Source organism: Equus asinus, chromosome 11, assembly GCF_041296235.1.
Source record: "Equus asinus isolate D_3611 breed Donkey chromosome 11, EquAss-T2T_v2, whole genome shotgun sequence".
Taxonomy (NCBI): domain Eukaryota; kingdom Metazoa; phylum Chordata; class Mammalia; order Perissodactyla; family Equidae; genus Equus; species Equus asinus.
Window position 1 is genome coordinate 69473183 of NC_091800.1, and position 27215 is coordinate 69500397.

General features: G+C 40.1%; 1 protein-coding gene across 1 annotated transcript in view; it reads left to right on the top strand.

Moving 5' to 3' along the window:
- The first annotated feature begins 7467 nt into the window (after positions 1–7467).
- Positions 7468–27215, top strand: part of DNAJC3 (DnaJ heat shock protein family (Hsp40) member C3) — a 69823-nt gene continuing 50075 nt past the window's right edge. The window contains exons 1-2 of the mRNA XM_014864865.3: positions 7468–7926; positions 26103–26213. Of these exons, the coding sequence (XP_014720351.3) occupies positions 7845–7926; positions 26103–26213 (193 nt within the window). The 5' untranslated portion in view covers positions 7468–7844. The remainder of the gene's footprint in view (positions 7927–26102; positions 26214–27215) is intronic.

The following is a 27215-nucleotide window of genomic DNA, read 5'->3' on the forward strand; positions in this document are numbered from 1 at the left end:
TTTGCATTTTAAAAATCATATGAATGAATTTATCACAATTTTCTTTTTAAAAATCCATTCTCCTGTTGATGGAGAATGAGGCATATTCAGTTTGTGCCTATTATAAATAAAGCTATGATGTACACTATTGTACAAGGCTTTTTGTGGACATATATTTTCATTTCTTTAAGGTCAATACGTAGGAATTGCTAGGTCATTGAGTAGATATAGTTTGAACTTTCTAACATATTACCAAACAGTTTTCTAAAGTGGTTGTACCATTTTTCACCAGCAATGTGTGAGAGTTCCAGTTGCTCCAAATGCTTGCAACACTTAGTACTGTCAATCATTTTTCATTGTAAACCATTCCAGTGGGTGTGTAGTGGTATCTCTATCATTCCAGTGGGGGTGTAGCGGTATCATTATGGTTTTAATTTGTATTTCCCTGATTACAAATTGTGTTGAGCTCTTTTTCATGTGCTTATTGGCCATTTCAATTCTATCTTTTTTGATAACTTATTTTTGAATGAGATGAATTTTTTCTAAAATTGCTTTTTTATGAAGTTTGTATAGAGGAAGAGATTGGGTTGTGTTCCACACTAGCCATAATTTTTCTTATGATCTAAGTTTTTGTATGAATTAGTCTAGCTTTTATTTCTCTTGTGCAAAGGGAGACAGGTAGCCATAATGCTGTTCATCATGTAAAGTTTCTCTTCTCTTAGTCTGCAATGGGGATAAATTGCTTCCTGGAAATGATAATTAATAAGTGAATTATCTTTCAAGTCCATATCTTTTGCATCTTAGAATAAAGATTGTCCTGAGTAGTTTCTATCACCAACCAGTGCATCTCATTCTTCTTGTTGCAAGCAAGGTCTTTTGGTTTTGCCTTACAGGATATGCCTCTAACCTTGAAGAAGTATCTTGCCACCTTTCCTTAACATGTACATTAGCAGGAATCCTCTGATTCCTCTACTGTTTGGCATCCTCCCCACTTACTGTAGGAAATGGAGTTTCAATAGTCTCCTACATTTTGTTGAGGTTGTAATTTGCTTTTCTGTTTTTTATTTGTTGTTGTTGTTGTGTGGCATTGGGTGATTTCCAAGAGGGAAAGAAGGACATACTGATTTGACACTACCATCCTCAAAATAGAAATTTTGATAAATACCAATTACCAGGTTGAAGCAGTTTGCTTCCAGTTTTTGCTGAGATTTTTTCTCTTTTAAACATGAACAAGTGCTATATTTTATCTAAGGATTTATTGAATCTGTAAAAAATGATTTTTCAGATATCAGAAATCTGTAAATATACAGATTTTCTATCTGATGATTTTTAGATAGGAACAATATCTAATACAAATACATAAAATTTCATTAAAATTTTAATTTTAAATTTGATATATTTCATTAAAAGATGTTTTGATGTTGATCTATCCTTGCATCCTTTGATAATGCCTTCTTGGATATCTTTTTCTTAAGTGCTGAATTTGATTTAGAAATATCCCATTTAAGATTGTTTTATTTATCCTCAGTTTGCTTGGTGATTTTCTTTTCTTTCCAGTTTTAGCATCAAATCCCTTACAATTGAGTTGGAGAGATTTTCCTCTGTTTGAAAAATACCCTAAAATACTTTGTATAAGATGGGGATTACAAATCTGTGGGAGCCAGGTGGCTTTTATTAGGGTGAGATGTATAATTACCAATTTATTTTCTCTAATAGCTATTGGCTTATTCAGGTATCCTGTTTCTCCTTTTTCATCTCCATTTTCAAATTTATTGGCATAAAGACAGTTGATGTTTTATCTAAATTAAACCCTCTATCATATGCGTAGTTGTGTGCCCCTTTTAAATTCTAATATATGCTTTTTCTCTTTTTTAGTTTGCTCTATTTTTGTTTTGTAACTTTTATCAATGACTAGCTTTTTTAATTTAAATTCTTCATATTTCGTTTCCACCCCCAATACAGTAATTTCTGCTTATATTTTCATTATTTCTTTCCTTCTGTTTCTTTATTCTTGCTCTGTATTGTTTCTAGCATCCTGAGCTGAATGCATAATTCATTTGTTTTCCTTTTTTTGCTTTTTAACTGAAAGCATTTAAGGCTCTGAATTTCCCTTTAAATACATGCTTTAGCAGCATTCCACAAATTATGATAATGCAGCATTTCATTACCATCTAGTTTTGCATAATTTGGAATTTTCATGATAATTTTGTTTTTACTATGACTAATTTAGAGAAAAGCACATGACTTGGAAAAATCTGTTTATTGTTGACTTTCAATTTAATTGCATTATGATTAGAGAACATGAAATGTATGATGATTCTTAGGAAATTGTAAAACTTCCTCTGTGAACTAGTATCGGGTAGATTTCTGTAAATGTTCCATGAGTACTTGAGAAAAAAATTCCTATTTATTAGGCAGATCATCATCTATCTCTCTCTCTACATACAGAGCTGCTAAAGTGTGAAGCTTGTTAAATTTTTGCTCAAGTTTTCTAAGATTTTCTAAGAGTTTCCAATCCTTACTAAGATTTTTGTGTGCTTGGTCTAAGAGTTTCTGCCTGTGATATGTTTTAAAATGTCTTCTAATTATTAATTCTCTTACTTTGTGTTCCAGACCTTATTCCACCTGTTAGGGTCATGTGTGGGCACATGCACATGTGTGTGTGGTATATTAGGGTGTTTAAAAATTTTTTTAATTTCAGGCACTAGCTGTTTTAATTTCCAAGGTTATTTATTAATTATTGTAGTGGGGTTAAATAGTGCTTCGCACCCCAAAATTCATGTCCACTCAGTCTCAGAATGTGACTGTTTGGAATTAGGGTCTTTGCAGATGTAACTAGTTAAGAAGAAAAGGAGAGGACACACAGAAGAATGCAATGCAAAGATGGAGGGAGAGATTAGAATGATGCAGCTACAAGCTAAGCAATGCCAAGGATTGCCTGGAGCCAGCTGAAATGAGGAAAAAGGAAAAATTCTTTTCCAGAGCCTTCAGAGAGAGTATGGCTCCATCAACACTGTGATTTTAGACTTCTAGTAAGAGAATAAAATTGTTGTTTCAAACCACCCAGTTTGTGGTAACTTTTTATGGCAACCCTAGGAACTTAATACGATTATTTTTACATCCACCTGTTCTCATTTCATCAGTTTTGTTCCACACTTTCTTCTATTTATGGATGTGATTTCTTTTCTATGTCGTTAAGCATTCTTAGTCTACAAAATTAATTTCCTCTTAAGTGAGTTCATGCTCAGTTGTCAGTTTGTTGCCTTTCTTGATATGTTTTGTAATTTTATTTTGCAGTTCCATTTTGAGTGGAAAGATGTTTTTGTTTATCTGCTTTCTTGTTTTTCCACTTTTTTTTTTCTCTCTGCTCATTCTCTCCTGTCTCATCATGGCAGTTCCAGGCTGATACTCCAGAGCCAGGCAGGAGAAGCTCAATTGCCCATTCCCAGGTTTCTTCAGTTCCATGTAAACAAGGAGCCATAACAGAGCTGCCACTGGTGGTGGTGTCAAGCAGCAAAGAAAACAAGGAGACTGTCTCTGGATTACTTTTGGTCCCTTCCTAGATCTAAAACATAGGCTAGCATTTCCCGGGCTTCTGCTCACATATGACTTTGTGGTAGTTTTTTTCCCCCATTTCTAATCCATGGAAATATTTATCTTGTTTTAGACTCCAGCTAGGTCTTTTTGTTTGTTTTCTCATTTTAGTTTCCGTATCATTGCTATGAATTTGTAATACAGATTCAACAAGTGAACCTTTTGTGTGCTCTTGCCAGTTGGTCTTTTCAGAGCCTAAATACCTTTGAGAAATATTTTAGGCTATACTTTTCTATTGCAATTAAGTAGTAATTAACTGAATGATGATAACCTGATTACTTGCTTGGTCCTACTCCCATGGATCCCATTTATTACCACCAAAATACATGCCAAGAGAGGCCCTGAATATGCCTCACTTATTTTCCCCTATTGTTAAAATCTTACACAATCATGGTAGGTCAAAATGAATAATGTGACAATAGTACATTTCTATTAACTAAACTTGAGACTCTTTAAATTTCAGTAGTTTTCCCAATAATGTCCATTTTCTATTCCAGGGTCCAGTTTAACATAGCACATTTCATTCAGTTATCATGTCTCCTTAGTTTCCTCTGATCTGTTATAGTTTCTTAGTCTTTTTTTTTTTTCCATGGTCTTGATAGTTTTGAGGAATATTGATCAAGTGTTTTATAGACTGTCCTTCAATTTTGGATTATGTGATTATTTTTTTCATGTTTAGACTGAGTTATAGATTTTTTGGAAAGAATATCAGAGAGGTGAAGTGCCCTTCTCATCACATGATATTGGTGGGTACATGGGATCAATATAACTTATCATTGGTAATATTAACCTTGACCACCTGGCCAAGGCAGTGTTTGCAGGTTCCTCCACTGTAAAGTTACTCCCCTACCCCCTTTCCATCCTCTATTCTTTGGAAGTTAGTCATTAAGTCCAGCCCACACTCAAGGGGGAGGGGAACTAAGTTCTACCTCCTGAAGTGGGGAGTGTACCATGTTAAGCTGAACAGTGTTCCCCCAAAGGTATCTACATTCTGATCCCCTGTCAACATTACCTTGTATGGCAAAAGAGATTTTTCAGATGAGATTAAATTGAAGATCTTGAAGGGAGAGAGTATCCTGGATTATCCAGGTGTGCCCTAAATAATTACAAAGATCCTTATAAGAGGAAAGCAAGGTCAAAAGTGAAAGTGATGTGACAAAGGAAGCAGAGGGTAGAGTGATTTGGCCAGAAGCCAATGAACAACATAAAAGAGAGCAGATAAGCAGAGAGAAGACAGGACATGGTTTTAAAGCCAAATTTTAAATGAGGACACCAAAGTTTGAACAGAATCCTCAAATCCTGGCAAACAAGTAGTAAACTTGACATAGAAGGGTAACTTTTTACTCATCATATTGGCAAAAACTATGAAAAGCAATTATATCTAGGGATGGTGATGTGGGAATATAAACAACTGTTATGAATATCAATTATCCTGAGGTCCAAGGAAAATAATCTGACATCTTAAAATTTTAAATGTGTGCATTGTTTGACTATGCAATCCTCCCTTTAGAAATCCATTTTATAGAGATAAAAACACAAGTTCGTAAAGATAAATGCAGAAGGATGTATATTCCAGCATTCATTATGTTAATTATAATGCTGCCTCTTGTTTTAAATTTGGTACAAATAGGTGTTTATGAGCTTCATAATTGCTTCTGGACATTTATTTTTCCCCATAGCTAATCTATCAGCAAATCTTATCTCCTTTACCTCCAAAATGTGTTTTAGATCTGTACACTACTCTCTACCAACATTATTTTTCCTGGTCAATAAACATAGATCAATATATAATATCAGAAATTAAATAATATTCCTAGTTTTGGATATGCAATTTACTTAAATATTCTATCGTTTTAAGTATTTTGCTATTATAATATGTACTATCAATTACAGTAGAGTGTTTATGCTTAATTTTAAAAAGGATTGCATAAATAAATGCTGATAAACACAAGCCATATTTACAATAACTTTTCCTACAATCACTGGGTTATTTTGATTTTATTGGCAAGAGTGATCAGGTGAAAACCCTGCCCAGATGAACACTGGAGGAACCATTCCCAAGCATTTATACATATAAACATGATTTTAACGTTGTATATTTATTGCTATGTAAGTAATGTTTACTTCTTTGTTGCAAAATTCTCTTTCAAGAGGTACTTTGTAAAGCTTAATTTTAAGACCTTAGGATTCACAGTTATGTAATTTGATCAATGAATTTTTGAAATCACTTAACACTGAAGACCCTTGCCATTTTTAGTTTCCATAACACAAAGTGTGTCATCTCCTTAATCATTTTTAATTTCCATCCTTGGAACTTCTTCGACTCTGCTTTTTCCTTAAGACCAGAATCACAGTTACTATTCTGGTGATAATTCACAGTGTGGTATTATTTGCTTCCAAAACTATTTCCTCGCTACATTCAGCATTTTGTTGGCTGCCTTAGCCATCATACCTCATTTGGATGATGTCTTCACTAACCACCGCGGACACTGAAAATTGTCTTCCGTTTTTTCCCACTAATAGGGGCTTGTGATATCAATAAGGAAAAGGGGAAAAGCCCCCCAAACCCCAGAAAATCCCAAGGAGTTTCTGGAGAGGAGTCTCTTCATCATTCTGCTCTTGTTAGAAGGATAAGTAACATTTGTATAACAATTTATAATTTACAAGAACTTTACCCACTTCATTAAACCTCAAAACAAACCTTTGAGGCTATCAAGATCATATCCACTTTTCGCATGAAGATAAATTAGCTAATAGCCATGGTGTGGAATTATATTTCTTGGATCTGAATCCTCTCCTCTTCACATTTTACTATCCTGCTTTGCACCACAACTATTCAGGAGCTCAGTTTTTTGTTGGTCTGTTTCTTTCTAGAAACCATTTCCTTTGCACTAGTTCCTTTGGAATAGAAGCCTTGACATTTTATTACACTGCTTTCCACTACAACTAGTCAAGGACTCAGTTTTCTTTTTCCCCTAGAAATCATCTCCTTTGCCTTAGTTCCCTTTGGAATAGAGAAGCCTTTCTGCTTTTACTCTCCTCATAGTATCTTCAGGAAATCACACATTCCCCATGCTGTTGGTAATTCTTGAGTTCTTCTAAAGGGTGAAGTAGCACCAAAGTGGCAAATACAGAGTCGCTGGTGACGCAGTAAGTTTGCACTTGACGATGCTTAACAGCAGGTAAAACATGGCCGGTGTAGGGCATGTTGGGTTGTGCGGGGACGCCAGGGCAAGCGGCCGTCCACAAACTCAACGCCAGATCGAGCAACTTGAACTTAATCTTCTTCAAGTTTTCCCTGACGAGCACAGGATGCAAGCTCCGTTCTAATGGGTCTCTCTTGTTTCTCCTTGCGGTTGACGTTGGCTGCCCTCTCAAGAACCCTCTGCCTCCCTGGTTTCTTCTTCACAGAATCTTTCAGAATTGCTTTCTTTTCTGGACACACCGGTCTGCTAGACCGTCGCGGGGAGGGGGTCCCCAAGCTTCCAAGCCAAGCTCACTTACCTGCCACGGGTCACTAAAGCCCTTCTCTCTAGTAGGCCCTGCAGCGCTTCGGGCTCCATCAGCTCCTCCTACTTCACCCAGCCCAGCTTCTCCCGACCGTTTCCCGCGCACTCTCCGGTTCAGCCCGTGTTTGTTCCCAGACGCGCAGCGCGGGGTAGCAGGCTCTGTGACTCGTCGTGCTCCCCGGTCCTTTCCGACACCTCCCTTCTAGGCGCTTTAAAGCTCCCCTCAGCCTTCCTGGGACCAGCTTTGGCCTCCTCATTCGGCCACGGCGGCCTCGCTCGCCTCTCGGAACAGCACACCGGAAGACGCCGCCTGGCAGAAATCCTCCCCTAGGCTGTCCTAGCGCGCGGGGACCGACCCAAAAAGGCCTTCGCGGCCTGCGCATGCGGACTCGGCGGCCGGCCGCGGCGGTTTGGAGCTCTCTGACAGCTCCACGGCCGGCGGACGCAGCCTCGTTTCGTGCTTCCACGTTATCCTATCAGCGACGGGGCGGGGCGGCGGCCTCCGCAGCCTATCAGCGCGAACCACGACCCCGGCGAGCCCAGTAGGAGAGCGGCCGGGAAGAAGGCGATTGGACGGCGGCGGCGCCCCGGGGAGTAGCGTCGCCCGGGCCCCGCCCACCGCTGCCTTCCTCCGCTGGCCGCCGGCCGCCCCTTAGGCCCGAGCGAGAGCGGACGGCGAGCGGGCGCAGCTGCTGCTTGAGCGCCGGCGGGGGCTGGTGGGCCCCGCACCCTTGCTCCTCCTTAGCGCCCGCGCCCTCGGACATGGTGGCCCCCGGCTCTGTGACCAGCCGGCTGGGCTCGGTGTTCCCCTTCCTGCTGGTCCTGGTGGACCTGCAGTACGAAGGTGAGTCCTGTGCTGCCCTGGCCGGAGCCGGGCCCCCGGCGCTTCCCCTCTTGAGCCCGTGCGCGAGCCTCGGGGCGGCCGGGCCGTGCAGTGGGAGCCGGGGACTCCGGGGCTCGGCTGGGCCTGAGCCCGCCCCTGGGCGGGGGCCGGCGCTGGGTTCCGGGTTTGTCCGGGGCAGAGGTGCCTGGAGGGTTTGGAGTCAGGAGCGGGAGCGAAGGGGTCCGGGGCAGCGGGGCCCCGGGCAGCGACTTCTGGGTCGTCCTGGGACGCGGAGATTTGGGCAGCCGTCGGGTCCTGGCCTCGCTCGGGACCTTCGCTTGGCGCCTTGGGGACCCTGTTGGTCAGTGGTGCTGGGAGGAGGCGGTAAAGGTGGCCAAAGGGGAGGCATCTTTCGCCCTGGAGTTCCGGGGGAGGCGGGGATGTCCGGCTGGGTGAGCCGGAGGGGACAGTTGCCTGTTAAAAGTGGGTGACCATCCTGTTACTCTACTCTGCGTCGTGTATGGAAGTTGTTAGGTTGGTGCGTTAAGGAGCCGGGGCTGGATCTCAAGCGCCGGAAAGGCCAGGCAATTAAGTTTGTGGTTTTACAACTCCCAGCACGGTGTCATTCAACTTAAAGCTGGCTTTCCTCTTACGAGTTCTCTGAAAACAAGGTCCCCTTCAAAAAGTACGAACGCGTAAACTTCGCTCCAGACCTACAGATTGGAATGTTGGCTCCCCTAACAGGATAGCAGAAATAGAGGGCTGTCCCGTCTTAGATGTCAGCGGGAGGAGTGAGAATTAAAGCTGAAAATGCCAGTTGAACGAATGCTCCTAGCTTGGTTACTGTGTGAAATATTCGAGGATAATGACACATCACATGCACTGATCTATTTTCATCCCTTCGAAAACGGTTAGTAGTCAAGGAGGTCAAATTAAACATTTTAATATGAGACTTGATGTTAGGTTTGGAGGGAGGCGCTGAGGTTGGGAATGGTTTCTTGTAAAATCCACTAAAAATTCTCAACTTTTTTTTAAAAAAAGTAATCCTGTCCAATTTTTAGTTCTCATTCATGGCAGTGGTTTTTTTTTGTTTTTGTTTTTTTTGGTTTTCCTGGGGACCATATTTTTTTTTGAACCAAAATCAGAACGTGTCGTGTGATAATGTTGGGACAAAGATGTTGACAGTGAGGCTGCCCCAGAAAGTCTAGGGAATTGGAATTTGAATGCCTGGACCACTTTAATACGGGTCATATATTCCAGTTCTCCTGCATTTTTTTAGTGCTACCTTCCCCCCAAGTGTAGCATTTGTGTCCGGTTACCATTAATGATTTCTTTCGACCACTTAAGAGAAAGTTGCCTATGAAAATACCAATTTTTTTTAAAGTTACAAAGGTGCACATTTTTGTATGGTTTGCTTTCCCCACTAACATTTGGACTACCTTTTTTATAATTGCTGTTCTGTTTATGATTCTGGAGGACTTTAACCCTTCACTTCTCTCCTGTGGTATTTTTCATGAGAAAAACCTCATTAGAAAGCTTTTCTGTAGAGGAGACATTTTTCTGTATAGGGAAGAAAGGTGGTAGGAAGAAAGGAAGATCTTAAATTTAGTGAAGGTGTGCTATGTGCCAGGCACCTTTCTGTAAGCTGTCTTGTTCATGGAGGTATCTGATATTATTCCTGCTTTACAGATGAGGGAACTGAGGCTTCAAGGGTTTAACTTGTTTAAGGTCACATAGCTGTTAACTTTAAGGGCCATAAGCTGAACTCAAGTTATTTGACTCTAAAGTTCATCTTGTGTGCAGGCTGGAGACAGAAGTGGTTGACACCATCCTGTGGGCCCAAGAATTTGTAAGTGGTAGCAGCTGAGAAAAATCAGCCTTTTTTTATTTTTTTGCCACCAGCAGTAATGAAGAGGAAGGTGGTTTCCTGGCATGTTTAACACAGTGGTTCTCAAATTTGAGTGTGCATCAAAATTTCACCTGCAGGGCTTTTTAAAACCGAGTGCTGGGCCCCACTCCCGGAGTTTCTGATTCAGTAGATCTGGGTGGGACATGAAATTTTGCATTTCTAAAAAGAAACCGCTAGTGAGAATCACTGATGCAATAAGTTACATAGAGGAATGAAATTACATGCTTGTTACGTACTAGACACTCCGTTTGGTGATGAGGGTATGACGATAAGAAAGAACCTCTGACTTGCATTAGCAGACTGTTAGCTCCTGTTTTCCCAAATAACTTCTATGTCTGAGTTCAGTAACCTCACAGTCCTCCAGGAGGCATTCAGGTCCGCATGATTTCACTACTCAGCCTGAGGCTTGGAGAGAGAAGAAAGAATGGAGAATGGGAGTGAGAAGAATAAATGTGACACAAAGAGTTGCATAGGATGGAGAGTGTCGCCAGTAATTAGTTAGCCTATTTTTTTCTAATTTAAAAATGTTTGTCTAATTTAGGAACACAGCCTGGGAACCAAACCTTCTTTTATATCTTTTTCTTCCTTAACATGCTGGCTGGACCCAGTTTTTCTTTATTTCACTGACCTGACCTGACTAAATCATATATTTGACCATAGGGAAAAGAATAGTTGAAAATCCTTAAGTATAAAAGATAGTGATAATTTTTTTTTTTTTTGGAGGAAGATTGGCCCTGACCTAACATCCATGCCCATCTTCCTCCACTTTATATGTGGGACACCTACCACAGCATGGCTTGCCAAGCAGTATGAGGTTTGCGCCCGGGATCCCAACTGGGGAACCCCAGACCACCAGCGCAGAACGTGCGAACCTAAGCGCTATGCCACCAGGCTGGCCCCAGTGATACTTTTTATATGAACCTAACCTACTAAAAGTATGTTTTGTCTCCTGTAGGATTTTCTTGACATTATTTAAATATAGAAAGAATAAATAAAGTAGGGAAAATGAGTGACTTTCAGTAATTTATATAAACTAAATATTCTAGCAGATGGTCAGATACCTTCTGGAATTATTTTAAATTATTTTTAATGAGGTCATAGTTGGCAGTAGTGTCAAAGTTCCAATTCACTTGACTAGTTGGCGTTTGCTGAGTGGGTGCCTGGAAATGCAGTAGTTTCATTCTATGGGACAGGGGGAGTTTTCTGAGATGGGATGCCCTGTAGTAAGTAGGCTCTGTTTTCCCATATGAAGTGAATTAATTGTGGTTAAGTTTAATTTCTTTTTGCCATAGTTTTCCTTTGATTATTGAGCAGTTAATCTTTGTTTATATGGAAATATCATGGGAACCCAGTCACCTGCTCTTTAGAACTGAAACATTTCAACTATAGATTTGTTTTTCTTTCAAGATCTTTAGAAAGCTGCTTTCAAAAAAAAAATCTGATGAGTTTGTGTCATGTGGAGTTCTGGAATATGGGGAAGACTCATTTAATCATTCAGCAGAGGCTTATGCTGTAGTGCTCTTGGGTAAGGTATGCATGGTATAGAACTCACGGTTTTTTCGTTGAGTTTACAGACCACTTGGGGGTATAAGTCATGCCTTGTGAATCATCCATGTCCTCTTCCCTCCTTTCTCAGTTTAGATTTGGTGGTCCATTTTGTAGTCATTCCATTGCAAACACTCTTTAGTCTCCTTGTTCCTGTATTCTTTTGTTTTATTCACTTGGCAAAATTTGACAGTGATTAAATCCAACTTGGCCAACGTGTTTGTTGTACCTCAGAGGTGAACATGGATGGAGAAAAATGGAGATAACCTTGCCAACTGGTCTCGTTTTAAACATATAACCTCAATTTCAAATGCACACTCAATACTGCCAATGTTCCTATAATTCCCTAGTATGTCTGTTCTTGAAAATCAGTATTTTAGATCTTTTCCTCTTTCCTAAATCTCCAATTTAAACCCCCTCTCCTCTCTTCCTTTACCTTATTCCTTTAGATCTTGTCTTTATTGAGAAAATGAAAGCTATCAGCAGTTTCTTCTTTCTACCAGTAAATTCACTAGCCTACCTATATCTGTACCCACTCTACTACTTTTCTTATATTAAAATGGATAAAGCATCTCTATTCCTGGAAAAATCCAATTCCTATACTTATGCCCTGGATTCCGTTTTCTCGCATCTTCTGAAAATATTGCTCCTGCAGTTATCATTTCTTTCATGTGTCATCACTTTCTTCCTCTGCTGGATCATTGACATCAGCACTTCAATGTGCTCTAGTGTTTCCATCTTAAACTGTGCTTTGATGTTATATGTCTCTTCAGCGACTGAACTGTATCTTTGCTTCTCTGGACAGCAGAATTTTAAAGAATTGTTGGCAGTCTCTATTTCCTTATCTTCTGTTCTCTCCTCAACACGTGACTCCACTAATACTGCGAAGCTTTGCTTATCTGACTCCTATTTACTTATACCTCTTTTCATCTTAATTTTCCCCTCGCTGGGCTCCTACCACATCAACTTTTGCTTCAGATGCCAAGCTCATTTCTGACTAAGGGTCTTTATTCTTGGTGTTCTCACAGTCTGGAAAGGTCTTCTCTGAGACCTTTCAGAGAGGCCTGCCCTGATACAGTGTAAAAAGCACTCTCTCCTTTAGTTAATACTCTCCCTTTACCTTCTCTGTCAGAATTATCTCCCTTATTTTTATTGTCTATCTGTTCCCTCTAGAATATAAGCTTTATGGAAAGAGCTCTTATCTCTGTACCTAAAACATGTTGACATGAAGTAGATGTGCAGTAAATATTTTTTAAATGGATGAATGAAGTTGATTATTTGGTTTGTTTTTTGCAAGGACTTTCCTAAACTATCCAGGTTGAAACTGCTTGAGCAAGGAATCCTATATCAACATTTATGCCTTCACAGTTAATTGAAGCAAAGACAGTTAATTAATATCCGTTGAAATTGAGCAAACATAGTTATAGAATAGATTTTATTTTCCTAGTTCATTCAGGAAGATTTTAGTGCAGACATTGTTCAGATGTCCTTGTTCAGATGTACTTAACTGCTTGGGCTTTTCTTCCTTTCAGTTTGGATGTGTAGACTAAACCACTTTTTAGGTCAGCGCAATTGGAGAGAGATGCTTAGGGTTTCCAGCTCAGTGTATTTTTATTGAAACCATTTTGTGATTGGTCCTCAATTGACTATGGAATTGCTAAGATAATGAAATTCCAGCTGTCTTTCTGCAGCCTGATTCTACTGTTTTCTGTGTTTCTGCCGTGAGACTTCTTTCAGACTCTGCCCCATCCTGCTTGGATGTTGGATTCAGGTCGGATATTTTATAGACAGTACTTTGTCTTTTTTCCCTCCTGCTCCTTTGTAGAATGATCTTAGGGTTTTCTTTCTCCCTCACATTCTAAGTGCTCCAACCTGCATAACCACCCCGGGCTTGCTACTGGCTCTGTCATCTGGCCTTGGCTTGAACCTTAGTATCTTTGACCACTAGTTCTTGCCTTTTTCAGACTTGTTTTTCCAGTCTTGATTTTTACTCTCACCACATCATACTTTGAAACCCTCAAGTTTCTTAAAATTCTTTATTTTTTGCTTTCCAAAATATGACAGATTCTAATACTAACTATAATGAAAGACTTAACTTCCTCACCTTTTTTCTTGCCCTTCCTGAATATTTTGCTGACCTATGATTATGCTTGTCTAAGGAGAGACCTATTGTTTAATGCTGATTAGGAAATGGCGTGATGTTTACTCAGAAAATAGGAGAACCTCTTGGTGTCACTGCCTCCCAGGATGTGGCAAAGGAATAAAAATTATCCATAGCTCAAAATAGAGTTGAGATATTGCAAAAACAGCCACAATTTACAAATAATTTTTTTTAAATATTATTGTCATTATGAATCTTTGGTAGTATCAGTTTGATTTGATAGTTGTTATTATGTATGTCAGATTCTGTTATTCTCTTGAATTACAATATGTTTAAGTAAGAAGGAAAATAGTTACACTCATTCAATAAATACTGAGTGCTCACTTTGTACAAGGTACTGAACTGGGTGATATAAAGAAGAAAAGAGAGTTTCTCCTGTCAAACTTGCTTCTGATCTAGGTTAGGGAGCCCGGAGGTGTGAGAGGCAGGTAAACTATGAAGGTCAATATATTGAGACCGTGGTTTTGCAAAGTGAAGTTGTGTACTTGAGAGTGTGGGGATGCCAGGTATAGGAGGAGCACAGAAGGGGCTTTTTGCCACCCTCTCACTGAAGTAGTTAGGGAAAGTTTCACAAAGGAGCCAGCATTTGAGGGCAGCATCCTGATGGAGGAGTAGAATTTTCCAGGTGAGCAAGTGGAGATGGCCTTTTCATGGAACAGCAAGTGCAAAGGGATGCAGCATAAGAACATAGTTATGTTCAGGGAAGTCCAATGAGTTGATTAGGTTATAGGAGTATGAAGTAAGAGGTGGAGGAGTGAGGGATGATGAGACTGGACACACACTGTGGGACCTGATCATGAAGGATCTTGTTTGCCTTTATATCTGGAGGGATTCGGATTGAATCTAGCCAGCCATATGAAAATACTACAGAATTTTTATTAGGAGTGCATTTTGGAAGAATTGCTCTGGGAGCAGCATGGGGCTGGATTTGGAGGAAGGTAAGGGAAGATTCCAGGTAGGAGGCACACTGTCTCTTGCCGGGAGAAAAGGGGCTGTGCAACCAACCCTTCCTTACATTGTGGTGTGTTCTGTTGCGGAAATGTGACCAAGGTGCGCCAAAGAAAATTTTCAAAGAGGAGATGGTATTACATAATAGAGATCTAAGTTTTATTCAGAAGGGACTGAGAGATGCTGGATACCTTTTTTAATCCTAGAAGGCAAGAGAAATTTAGTTTGAAGAGTAACTCAACCTTTGGGATGACAGTATGACTTAACTTTTTTGGGGGGGGAGGGGAAGTACCAAATTAGTTTATTTGAAGGAATGCTACAAATGAAAGAACTTAAATGGATGTCTTGGTACAACTTAGAGAAAAGGTAAAGGTAGTCCCATCATGCATGCCCTGCCTTGGTGACCAGGGAACTCAGCTCTGTGGCTATGGGAAGCTAGCCTAAGGCTTAGCTCTTGTCACTGTCTTCCCAGTGTATGATTGTCAAAGAGTTACTCTCCCGTGCCAGTTCCTGGGGCCCCCATCTTGTGCAAACTGGTTATGTGATCACCCAGTTCTTTGATGGATTTCACCTGCTTGTTCAGGTAATGCATCTCAGTGAAGTCACGCAAGTGGGAGTTGTTTTTGTCAGTGACCAGTTGTACCGTAGTGACTGATTCATGCATTGTCCCAAGTGTAACACACACTTCATAGCATTCAGCTGGCTCTCCTGATCATCACACATCATGTTTAACTGGCTCTCCCAGGCATCAGTTTGGTTTCTTGACAACCTGAAGAATTCGGGATTCGGCCACCTCCTTCTACAGCTTCTTCATCAATTTCTCAGGATACTGGTGAAGAAAATATTTGGGAAAATTCTTCACAGCCGCACCATCAGGGTCAAATTAGTAAGACATGCACAGGTAGACATAGGAGACGTAGAGCTCCAAGTTAGTCTGGGAGTTGATGGTGGCCTCCAAGCCCTGGGGGTAGTTCTGGCACACCTGCTAGTGGGACGCACTAATTGTGGCAGGTTGTTGAGAAGGGGCCATTGGAGGGTGCTGTGAGGAGGTGGCGGAGGGAGGGCCGGTCAGGTGAAGGACAAGGGCAGAGTTCTGTCCAAGCACTGTGGAGCAGGAAACCTCGAGGACTCTCAGTGAAGAATGTCTGGCCTGACATAGCAGTTCAAAGAACTTTGCAAATGCATTCTTCCCTTCCGCTGGACTTCAGGTTCAACCTGTGAGGTTGGAAACAATTGTGGCTAAAATGTTACATTAAATGATGGGTTGAGTGAGTGGAACATCCAAGAATTAGTAACTGTGGAAAGCTTAGCTTGGCTTATGTGGGGAAAAGGATGGTGTGCTGTGCTGAAAAGAAAGCTGGGCTGTGGAATTGCATCTTGTTTTGACAGTTACTGTGAGTCTTCAGGCAGGATGGATAACTTCTTTGAGCCTCAGTTTCCTGAGTTATAAAAGTATGAAAGATGTTTACTTTCTAGGGTTGTTGTGAAAATGAAGTGAAATAAAGACAGTGAAAGTATCCAGCACATAGTAGGTTCTTAATTCTTCTGTGTAACATCTTTCTTGTTAAACATTTTCATGGTTAGATGAGGAAAGCACTTTGACTAATGGTTTATCTTCTGCCTGAATTTCTTCCCTCCTCAGGCACTCTGGAATCCTCTATTCAGTACATTGGTCTGATCTCCCCTTTGAGAAAATGTAATAGGGAAATGTTTGAAATCTTCATGCTATTTTGAAGACTCTCCCCCACTCCCCACATTTTGAGAGCACACAGATATCCATCAACATGCTCCTATAATTAACTGTGTTTACTGGGATAGGCTGGATTGTTCCATAGCCCAGTCACAGCACTTCCACCATTCCTATTTGATCCCACATTCATTCTCTAGTCTAATTTTACAACAGTTTCTGTACACATTTCTCTCTCCAAGAGTGATGCGCAATATTTTACACTAGGAACTGTAAATGTTTATGGATGTATAGTTTATATAAGAAATTATCCTTAAAAAATCAAAATGAATTTAACTCTTTAACTGTTTTAATTTCCCCATCTCTAATCCCTGAAGAGGATTTAATATAAAACTTTATTATGGAAAATTTCACACATTTACAAAAGTGGAGATTGTACTCATCTCTCAGGTTTAACAGTTACCAACTAATGACTGATCTTATTTCATCCATACCCGTGGATTACTTTGAAACATATCACACATGCCATCATTTCATTCATAAATATTTTAGTAATGTATCACACATGCCATCATTTCATTCTTAAATATTTTAGTATCTATAAAACATAAGGACTGTTTTAAATTTTAGATTCTGTATCACCTCTATTCCCTGCAATATCTGATATTATGATGCTATACCTTTAAACTATAGTTTAACAAAAAGATTTGAGGCAAGTTTATTTTTCTTTTCTTTCCTGACTTAATTGGCTACTTCACAGTAAAATATGATATGTCTATAGTGTTTACAATTATTCTTTAAGAGTTTTCAATTGCAAGTGATTATTTAATCGGCAACATCTTTAACAAAATACATTCCTCACTCTAGTTTGTTAAATTTTTATCTAAGTAGTACATGAATACATTCTTACTGGAAAAAGTTTAACAATACAGAAATACATATTATATCTTCTTTTTAAAGCATACATGAAATCGTAATATACCTACTGTAATGCAGCTCCCTATCCTTAGTTCTTTCCATTCTTGCCTTCCTCCAGTCTGTTTTCCACACTGCAGCCAAAGTGATCTTTTTAAAATGTAAATCAGATAGTCAGTTCCTTGCTAAAACCCATTCTAATGACCTCCCTTTGCACTTAGAATAAAATCTAAGTTTCTTACCATGATCTGCGAGGCCCAATGTGATCTGTCTTGCCTACATCCTTTATCCGTCTTAACATGCTGGAGCCACCTTTTGATTCCTTGAAGTTGAACGTGGTCATACCCAAGCCCTGTGCACTTTTGTGGTCATATTTTGGCATGCTGGAGGCTTCTTGTTATTCAGGATGCCCTCTCTCCCCTTCATGTTTTAACTCAAAGACTAATTTTGTTTCCTTAATTCTCTTATTTGGTGTTAGTTTTTTAAGGATTGATTTTATGATCTTTGCATTTCAGAATTGCTCATTGCCAGTCTTTGAATGCTGATTGTGGGAGAAAGCTGATAGCCTGACTGGAGGCTGGGAAATCCCCAGCGTCCCTTCCTTTTCCTTGTATCAGACTTTGGAGCACACAGAGAACTGCAGCCACCTCACAGCACACTTCCCCTGGGAGGGTGTTTGGATGTGATTTTGCCCATCAATCCAGTCCAGCCCTTTTTATTGTTTGAGAATTTATCTAAAAATTTTTTTTTCTTTTTTGTGAGAAAGATTGACCCTGAGCTAACACCTGTGTCCAATCTTCCTCTTTCTGCTTGAGGAAGATTGTCACTGAGCTAACATCTGTGCCAATCTTCCTCCACTTTGTATGTGGGATGCCACCACAGTGAGACCCGATGACTGGTGTCTGGGTCCGCACCTGGCATCTGAACCTGCCAACCAAGGGCTGCTGAAGCAGAGAGCATGAACCTAACCACTATGCCACTGGGCTGGCCCCTAAAATTTCTGTTTTTTTGATGGCCCTCTTCTTAAAACACTTTTTTCCCCCCAGCAAGGTTATGCGTTTATCTCTTTAAATAGCTTCTATCATTTCTAAGATTTGACCACGTTGGCAGGTAGGCCCATGTGCTTAGTTGGCTGTCTTGATGTAGTAGTCTCTGTGGTTTACTTTCTTCAAAACATTATTTTTTGATGTAAGAGGTAATTTTTATCAGCCAGTTTTCTCTTCACTGAAGGGATTTAAATTTTTAAAAAACTTGATTTTGGAAAATCTTAAAAACATACCAAAGTAGAGAGAATAATATCATATTCCACTGTGTACTGTCACTCAGCTTCAAAAATGATCAACACTTGCCAATCTTGTTTCATCTATACTTGCATCCTCTGCTGCAAGATTATTTTGAATTCACTCGAGTGCTTCCTATTATATATTCTGTGAATGCTTCAGTATGTGGCAGAGACTCCAGTGGAATACTAGGAGGCAGCCTGGCTCTCTCCAGTCAGTGATGAGAACCCTTCTGGCTAGGGCGTTCTCATAAATGGCTGAAGCCCCATAGGGGATCCTCACTGCCTCACTTACTCATCTCTGTTATGGCCACAGTTTCATACATAATATATATTCAGTAACATTTGTTAAATGAAACAAATTAGCTTCCATAATCTTCATTACAAAAAGCAGGGTATATTTTTGGATATGGTATGTCATTGCATGGAACTACAGGTGACCCTCACTATGTGAATATAATCAGTTTCCAAATCTCTATTGTATAATGAGTTTTCACAGAGCAGGAGCCTATGTCCTCATTTTAAAGGGGAAAAAATAAAGTGCTTTCCTAGCCCACTGAAAACCCCAAACTAAGTTCTCCAAATGTTACCCACACACTCTTGAATAGGCTAGACATCTTCACATTGTTGTCTAAAACAAACAGGGCTCTGCAGGACCCTAAGTTTTTGAAACGATCAAGTTAGAGTTTCGTCCTTCCCTCGCTCCTTTTTCTCCCTTCCTTCCTAGTATAGAGGGTTCCAAGAGACAGACAAGGTAATGAGACACTACACAGAAACTGCAGACTAGGAATATGAAAAGCTGAAAAAGCTACTTTGTTTAATAGGGCAAATAGCAAGATAAAGTGAATTTCATTCAGCTTTTTGCTATAGTAGATGAAATAAGGAATTCAGTTGCTTTTGATGCCTGAAATGGCAGGCAACTGCTTCAATCGTTGCTCTGGGTATCCTCCTGGACTCCTGCTTTTTCTTCACTTAACCCCCACATCCAGTCAACATAAGCTGTGTGCAGTCTTTCTCCTTATATTTCTCTAAGCAGCCTATTTTTTTCTGTTTCCACTCCTCCTCCTCCACAGTTAAGTCACCATCATGTCATCTGGATTATTGTAACAGATACCTTATTGGTTTCTTCTCCTTCTGGCTGTTTACTAGAATCACCTAGCAGTAAAAGTGACCCACTTCAGAATAATTAAATCGTGATGGAGAGGAGAGCCAGCTAAAATACTGGACTTTAATTTCTCTGAAAGTCTCATTAATTCTCTGATTTCTTGGGATTTAAATATGATGCTCTTTGTGTTTAGAATGTTGGTTTCCCTCTTCAGCCTTTTCACATACGTGGTATCCTTTCCATTTTTCCTGAGACCTCAGGAATCCCCCTCCCTCCAGGGCTGACCACTAGAACTTTCTTTGATGATGAGAAATGTTCTGTACCATCCATGCTGTTCCATACAGTAGCCACTAGCTATCTAGCAGTTAAACTGCCTATAGTGACTAAGAAATTGAATTTTAAATTTTATTTAAACAATAGGTGTTAGGTGCCTTAACTTGTGCCCTTAAAGCACTGTGTGTATTCCTCCCATCATAACACTTATTATATTGTATATTTTACCAACTGTTCCAAAATGTTTATTATTAAAATTTTGAAAAGCTGAAACATCTTTTTAGTGTACACTCTGATACCCATCACCTAGATTTTACCATGAATGTAATTACTGTACTTGATTTTAACATATATCCATCTGGGCATTTCTCTATCCATTAATTCTTTTTTTAAAATGCATTTGAAAATAATATCAGTATACATGCCCCTAAATACTTTAACATGCATATCATCAGTAGCTTTTTTTGGATGTACATTTATATACAATAAAATGTCCATATTTTAAGTATATATTTGCTGAGTTTTGGTAACTACATATAATTGTGTAACCCACACCTCTGTCAAGATTAGAACATTATTAGCATCCCAGAAAGTTCCTTCCTGCTGCTTCGCAGTCCTTTCTCCCACCCTTCCAAGTGATGACTGTTCTGATTTCTTTTTCCTGCAATGTCCCTTTAACACCCTGAAAAGCTTAACATCACGTTCACTGTAAAAGAGAAATGCCTTGGCTGCTTAGCTTCCATATGTACCCTTCTACGCACATTTGAACTCCAGTACAGCAAAACAACTCTGTTTTTTATCTAAGAAGATACAGCTATTCTTCTTATAAATAGTGAAGAAATTTTCATCTGTACACCAATTGAGAAGACACAGTTCCCGCAGTCATTGTGTCCCTTACTGGCTGTATTAATTACTGCTCTTATTCCATCACTGTCCCACTCAGTATTCAGTTATATAAAGACTAAATCATTAATTCCAACAACTTGTGTATAAAATAAAAATGGGAATTAGAGAAAATATGATTAGTATAGTTGTTTTTCATTATTCATGGTAGTTATGTTCCATAATGTCATTGTGAACACTGAATTAGCAAATATTGAACTATTGCTCCTAGGAGGAAATACAGGGTTAAGATCCTGCAAGTCCTCAGGTCACTATATTTTTGTCAACAGATCAAAACATAACCTTGTTTTATGTATATTTCTGTTTAAAAATATCTCACTTAATATATCGTTGATTTATTAACATTGAACTCATGGCCAACAGCAGTATCGTTCATGCCTGAATGAAGCTTATCTAACACACATATTTTCTCTGAAAGGCACATCACAGCCTGTTATCCTTAGGAACACGAGACAGCACTATACTCAGGAGCCATTGTAAACAGTGAAATCACCAACAAAAAGCACAAAAATGTGAAAAACGTGACACTAAGTATACTGTGGAAGGACACTTGTTTATAATGTGAGAGCACAAACAAGAAGGCAGAGCATCACATTGTTTGACTTCAGCTGGGACTGTGCACTTTGAGTGACTCAAGTGTTTTGCCATTCTGCACTTGCACATGTCTGCAAATAACTGCCAACGCGCTCTGAGAATTAATTCGAGGATTACAAATGAATTGTAGGGGGTTACAAATGAATTTTAGTGAGTGGGCAAGTTCACAAATACAGAATCTGTGAATTGTGAGGATTGACTATATGTACAAATAAACCCATGTATAATAAACAAAGAGAAACTATGCAAAGCTACTGCAGTCCTTGTGTCTATAATTGATCATGAGGTTGTAGTTGATATATATGGCTTCCTTTTTCAGTTACCTGATCCATACTTCTCCTGACCTCAGCTAGAACCTCAGCTACTCGCACTTCTTTACCTAATGGCGTGACCCAAACTTTCATTCTTGAAGGGTCTAGTGCTTAATTGTTCTGTTTTTTGGTTGATGTAGTTTTTCATTAAGCTTTAGTATTGGGCATGGAGTTACTAAGACCCTAGAGAATCCTCTAGGTTCCAGATGTAGCCCTCTTTGCCACCATTGTATTAGCAGCAACCCTTGGTTCTCCTTACTAATTGAGATCAGTTTCTCCAGCCAGTAGATTAACCTTTTTTGTTTTTTTTGGCCCTTTGGTTTCAGTGGCATAAGGAGTATAAAAGGGTGAGGTGGCAGTTTCACCTTTAAAATCACTGGAACCATTGTTGTGTCCTCTTATAGAAGCATTTCCCCTTTGGGGACTAAGATCTCCGAACAGTCAGAGCTCAAGTTGCCAAGACTGGAAGCAAACATTTTGTAAGTGGGTTATTAGGTGTAATAATGAGAGGAACCACTCCCACTTCTACTTCTTGATTCCTGGACCCATGTATTCTGGCTGTTGGGGAGATAGCACCATATCATAGTCTGTCGTAACCTGCAGCCTGTAAAATAATTTTTCAGGTTTTTGTCTCCCAGCTGATGCTGCCATTCCACTTTTCAAATGGGCCTGCTGCTTCTGGGTGATGGAGTATGTGGTAAGACCAGTTAATTCCATGAGCATGAGCACATTGCTATACTTCCTTTGCTGTAAAATGAGTTTCTTGATTAGATACAAAGCTGTATGGGATGCCATGATGGTGAATAATGCATCCTGTGAATCTGTCAATGGTAGTGCTTGCAGAAGCGTTACAGGCAAATCCATATCCTAAATATGTGAAAAAGATCCATTATGGACAAGAACAAGTATAATCAGTCTGCCACCAGGTAGCTGGCTGGTACCCCCCCACCCGCCTGCACTCCATGGTGCCATATTGGGAACTTAAGGTTGGTCTCTGGTGTTGGCAGATTAGGCACTCAACAGTAGCTTCAGTCAGATCAGCTTTGGTAAGAAGTAGTTTGTGTTTTTGAGCCCATTCATAGTTTCCACTTTGTTCATGGGTCCTTTGCACAAACACTGACGTAGTGGTGAAGGAAGTTGACTGACATCCACAGAACATCATTTTATCCACCTGATGATTAAGAGTCTCCTCAGTAGCAGATGCCTTTGACAGTTGATGTGCCCACCTAGTTTGTGATGGTTAAGTGCTGCTACTTAGTCTTCTGCTACGCCAGGATCCCATCATCCCCATTGAAACCAGAAAGCCCATCTCAGTGGTGACATCCCCTATAGTCATACCTGTCCTGCAAAGGGAAGTGACCACAGAGCTTTGAAAAGGTTGCAGGTAGTCCCTCACTAATATATTCCTCAACACCTTAGTAAAGGAGGAGTGTCTCCTGGGCCCTCTCATGGAACATAGGTGGGAGGTTGGTGTGTAGGTCACACAGGAGAAGTTCAACAACATTCCTCTCTCTCTAAGCCTTTGGATAAGCCTTCTTATCAAGCTAGGGAAACTCTGGATTCTCAGCCTTCTTAAATATAGGCCATTTTTGAGTCCAAGTTTCAGTCAGCCAATCAAGTAAGTTGTTAGAGCCACTTTCAGCTGCATGAGCTAATATGTTAAATCTGGGATCTCTAGTATAGGAGTTGGCAAATCTTTCCTAAAGGGTCAGATAGTAAATATTTTAGGTTTTGTGGGCAATTTGGTTTTTGTCAGAGCTACTTAACTTTGCTATTGTAGCGTGAAAGCAGCCATGGACAATATGTAGTGAATGGGCATGGTAGTGTTCTAGTAAAATTGCATTTATAAAAACAGTTTGCTAACCTCTGCTCTGGTAAGTGGGCACATATCAATGAATTAGACCAGATTTAGTGTTCTAGTCCACTCTCCTTGGTCTAATGCCTTTAAAATCCGTTCCCACACACGTCCCTAGTTTATCAGCAAAGTCTTGCAATTTTTTGGTGTGCAAGCTATTTTTTGGGCTCATAGTCTCTACCTGTCTAGTGACAACAGGAATGGTTAGGGTGGCTCAGAAGGACTTAGAGGTTCAAAGTTGGTCAGTTTCATCTGGGTCCAGCCAGTTCTTCATTCTAAGTTTTAGGATCCCATTCTTTACTAATTCATACCCTAAATTTCATGGAAGAAACTTGGCGAGACTATGAATTCAACTATTGTTTTAATTCCACAACTCTCAAAATTAAATTTTGTGTGTGTGTTTTTTTCCAGCTAAATCAGCTTTGTGGCCACGAAAAAAAAGAGGTTGTTTTAGGGCTACCAAGGAAACTCTCAGACTGTGGCTTGAGCTGAGAAACCTGAGCTTGTTATTTTCTCTCTGTAAGTGCACTAGTGTGCTCAGAAGAATTCACTGCACATCACAGTCCTTATTTTTATCATTACTGCCCTTACAGTCGAGTGCAGCAGCCACTTGGGTTTCCAAGGCATGTGCTTCGGTTAGCCCTTCATTACTGTCACCCACAAGTTGTATCTTGATTATTGTGATTCCAGTACCTGCCATGGGTTACTAACATCTTATTTCTCATTGACAAGGAGCTCAGCACTGCACTTACTCTCAAGGGCATGACCAAACCAACCCTCAAATCCTGTCTTTGTGGATCTGTCTCCTGGGACCACTCCCAATACCAATTGTGGATAAGTCAGGGTCCATTCAGGAGACAGAAAGTACCCAGTAATTTAAAAAGGGGAAGTTTAATATAAAGAATTGTTAGGATAAGAGAGTAACTAGGAAGATGTAAAGAAAACTCTAAAGGATATTCTAAGGCTGAGAGACATTCCCCAAGGAAGGGCCAACTTGGAGGGGAGATGGCCTCCTCAATGCTAGAGTTAAGACCTCACTGGAGAAGGTATAGTTGCAGCCCAAGTTTGCTGGTAGAGAAGTTTGCTGAGTTGTCAGGGCCAGAGCTGTTCACGGTACCTGGGCAGCAGGAAACAGCCCTCTTAGGTGTTGGTGAGCCCAGGCTGAATGGCCTGTGTGCGAGGGGAGTTTGGGTGCTGTTGTGAGTGTGAAGCCTGGAGTGCATGGTGTCTTCTTTGGGAGATGGTGTCTGACAAGGCTGCCAGGTGGCTGAGGGACTAGATCCCTGGGCCTATGGCTGGGGCAGGGCACCACTGGATGTCCTGCTCAAACATGCCATGCAACAGAAGCTGCATGGCAGACCAGGCAGCAGGAGCCAGAAAAAAGTAAAGGCAGCAGCGGGAACCAGAAGGTGTCCTTGCAGTGCCCCTTCAGTACCCTTTCCTGACAGAGTGTAACATTGTGCTCAGCGTAAGGAAGAAACGCTTAGAAACTCCAGTCCATTTTTACAACCAAGTACTGAAGAATGAATTCAGGGCAGAGAGGCAACCTTCTGATAATTGGCCTGGTCAGTCAGATCATGTTATTCTACTCACAACTCCTCAGTAGTTCCCCATTTTACCAAGAGTAAAACCAAAGCTGTACATTGTCAGGACCTCGTCTTACACTGCTGTCCCCTTTGTTGACTTTGTGGTAGCCATCCTGGCCTCTCTGCTGTTTCTGGAGCAGAGCTGGCATTCTCTTGACTTAGGGCCCTCCCACTAGCTGGTCCTTCTTCCTGGAAAGCTCTTTTCCTAGATGTCTGCATGGTGGGTTCCTCACTTCCTTCTGGTAAGTCTTTGCTCTATGTCAACTTCTCGGTGAGGCCCGCCTTTGACCACCTTAGGTAGTACTGAAATCCCTGGCACTCATGACCCCTCTCACATGGCTCTATTTTTTCCATAGTACTTTACCTAAAATACCGTGTAATTTATTTCTTATGTCTGTCTTCTCCCACCATAATGTCAGGTGCCATGAGGGCAGAGCCTTTTGTCTATTTTGCTCACTTATCCCAAATACCTGGAACAGTGCTAGGTGCATTGTAGCTGCTCAGTAAGTACTTGAATGTTACATGGATGCTTTAATATTCATTAAAGTGAGATTCTAGTTTAACAAAGCAATTCTAATTTTGTTGTTCAACATATTTTTACTACTACTGTGTTGTGCAATTTCCTTTATATTTTGTAGACTGGTTACATTCTTTTTTTTTTGAGGAAGATTAGCTCTGAGCTAACATCTGCTGCCAATCCTCTTTTTGCTGAGGAAGACTGGCCCTGAGCTAACATCCGTGCCCATCTTCCTCTACTTTATATGTGGGACACCTACCATAGCATGGCTTGCCAAGCGGTGCCATGTCCACACCTGAGATCCGAACTGGCCAACCCCAGGCCACCAAAGTGGAACGTGCACACTTAACCGCTATGCCACCTGGCTGGCCCCTGGTTACATTCTTTTGACTGATTAGGTCCATACAGGTATATTTTTGAGCTGCTTATATTCTGTAAAATGAAGCACTATTTATGCTTTTTTGTTGCGTTCTCTCAGTCACTTTTCAGCTTCTGTGACTTTTCTCATCTGAGTAGATGACTGAGGCAGATAACTATATTCTTAACATGTTTTCCTTTAGAATTAAATCTTGGTTCATGGAAAGTTACCTTATTTTTTTTTGTTTTCAGGTGCTGAATGTGGAGTCAACGCAGATGTTGAGAAACATCTTGAATTGGGCAAGAAATTACTTGCAGCTGGGCAGCTAGCTGATGCTTTATCTCAGTTTCATGCTGCAGTAGGTTTGTATCTTGGAACCAAAACAGTCAATGGCCATCTTAGTGAATTCTAATTAATAGCTCTTTTTTTGGATAACATTTAAAATAAACACTATTTAATGTTTAAAGAAAACATTTAAAAATATTTACAGGATTCTGGGTGAACTAGATTAATAAAATAAATGTGTAACACTTGAATGCATCTGTATCTAACGTGAGAGAATTTTCTAAGTAACTGAGACTTACTACTGTAAGAACCAAGAATAATTCAAGAGAATTTTAACAGAAAACTTTTCTCAATGTATTATATGGTTTTCTGCCTTAAACAGATTTCACTGAATACAGTTTAATTTTCTTGATGACTTGAGACAATCAGTATAGTAATTACTTTACTTTGAGGCCCTTGGGGAATCCTGCAGTTCATTGCCTCCTCAGGGCTGGTCAAACTCCCACCACTCCTTAGGCTGTTACTTTTTACTGCTTGCTTGTGTCTGTCTGTGACATCAGTCATCTTTGCAGCTTTTAGTCTATTGGGACTGTGAGACACGAGATGACCAGAAAAAATAGGTTCTACGTGAGGGCTTAAAGGGTTTTCTTATGAGTCACTACATACACTTTTGTGATGGGACTTTTTGACGTTGACATTCCTGAGTCCTTTTTATTTACTTATACATTCCCACGTTTATTTGGGATGGTTAAGAGTGACAAGTCAACCTGAGATTAATGAAGTGGAGTATTTTTCATAAGATACAATTCTGCTCACCAGAAGAATTATTCTATTGTTGTAATTTATGTATAACTAAAATGTAGTTAGGTTTTGGCTTGGCAACATTTTCCTTCAAAATAGGAATATTTGTGACGATTAGGTGGGAATAATATGTATAATAATTTATTTGAAAATAGGATTCAATCCACACATGTAAGGTATATAGAAATAAATATAATTACCATGTCTGAAAATTAAGACTTTTCTAGAAACAGATTTGATATGTTAATAGGGTTTTCTTAACTATGTGGAGTTTCTAT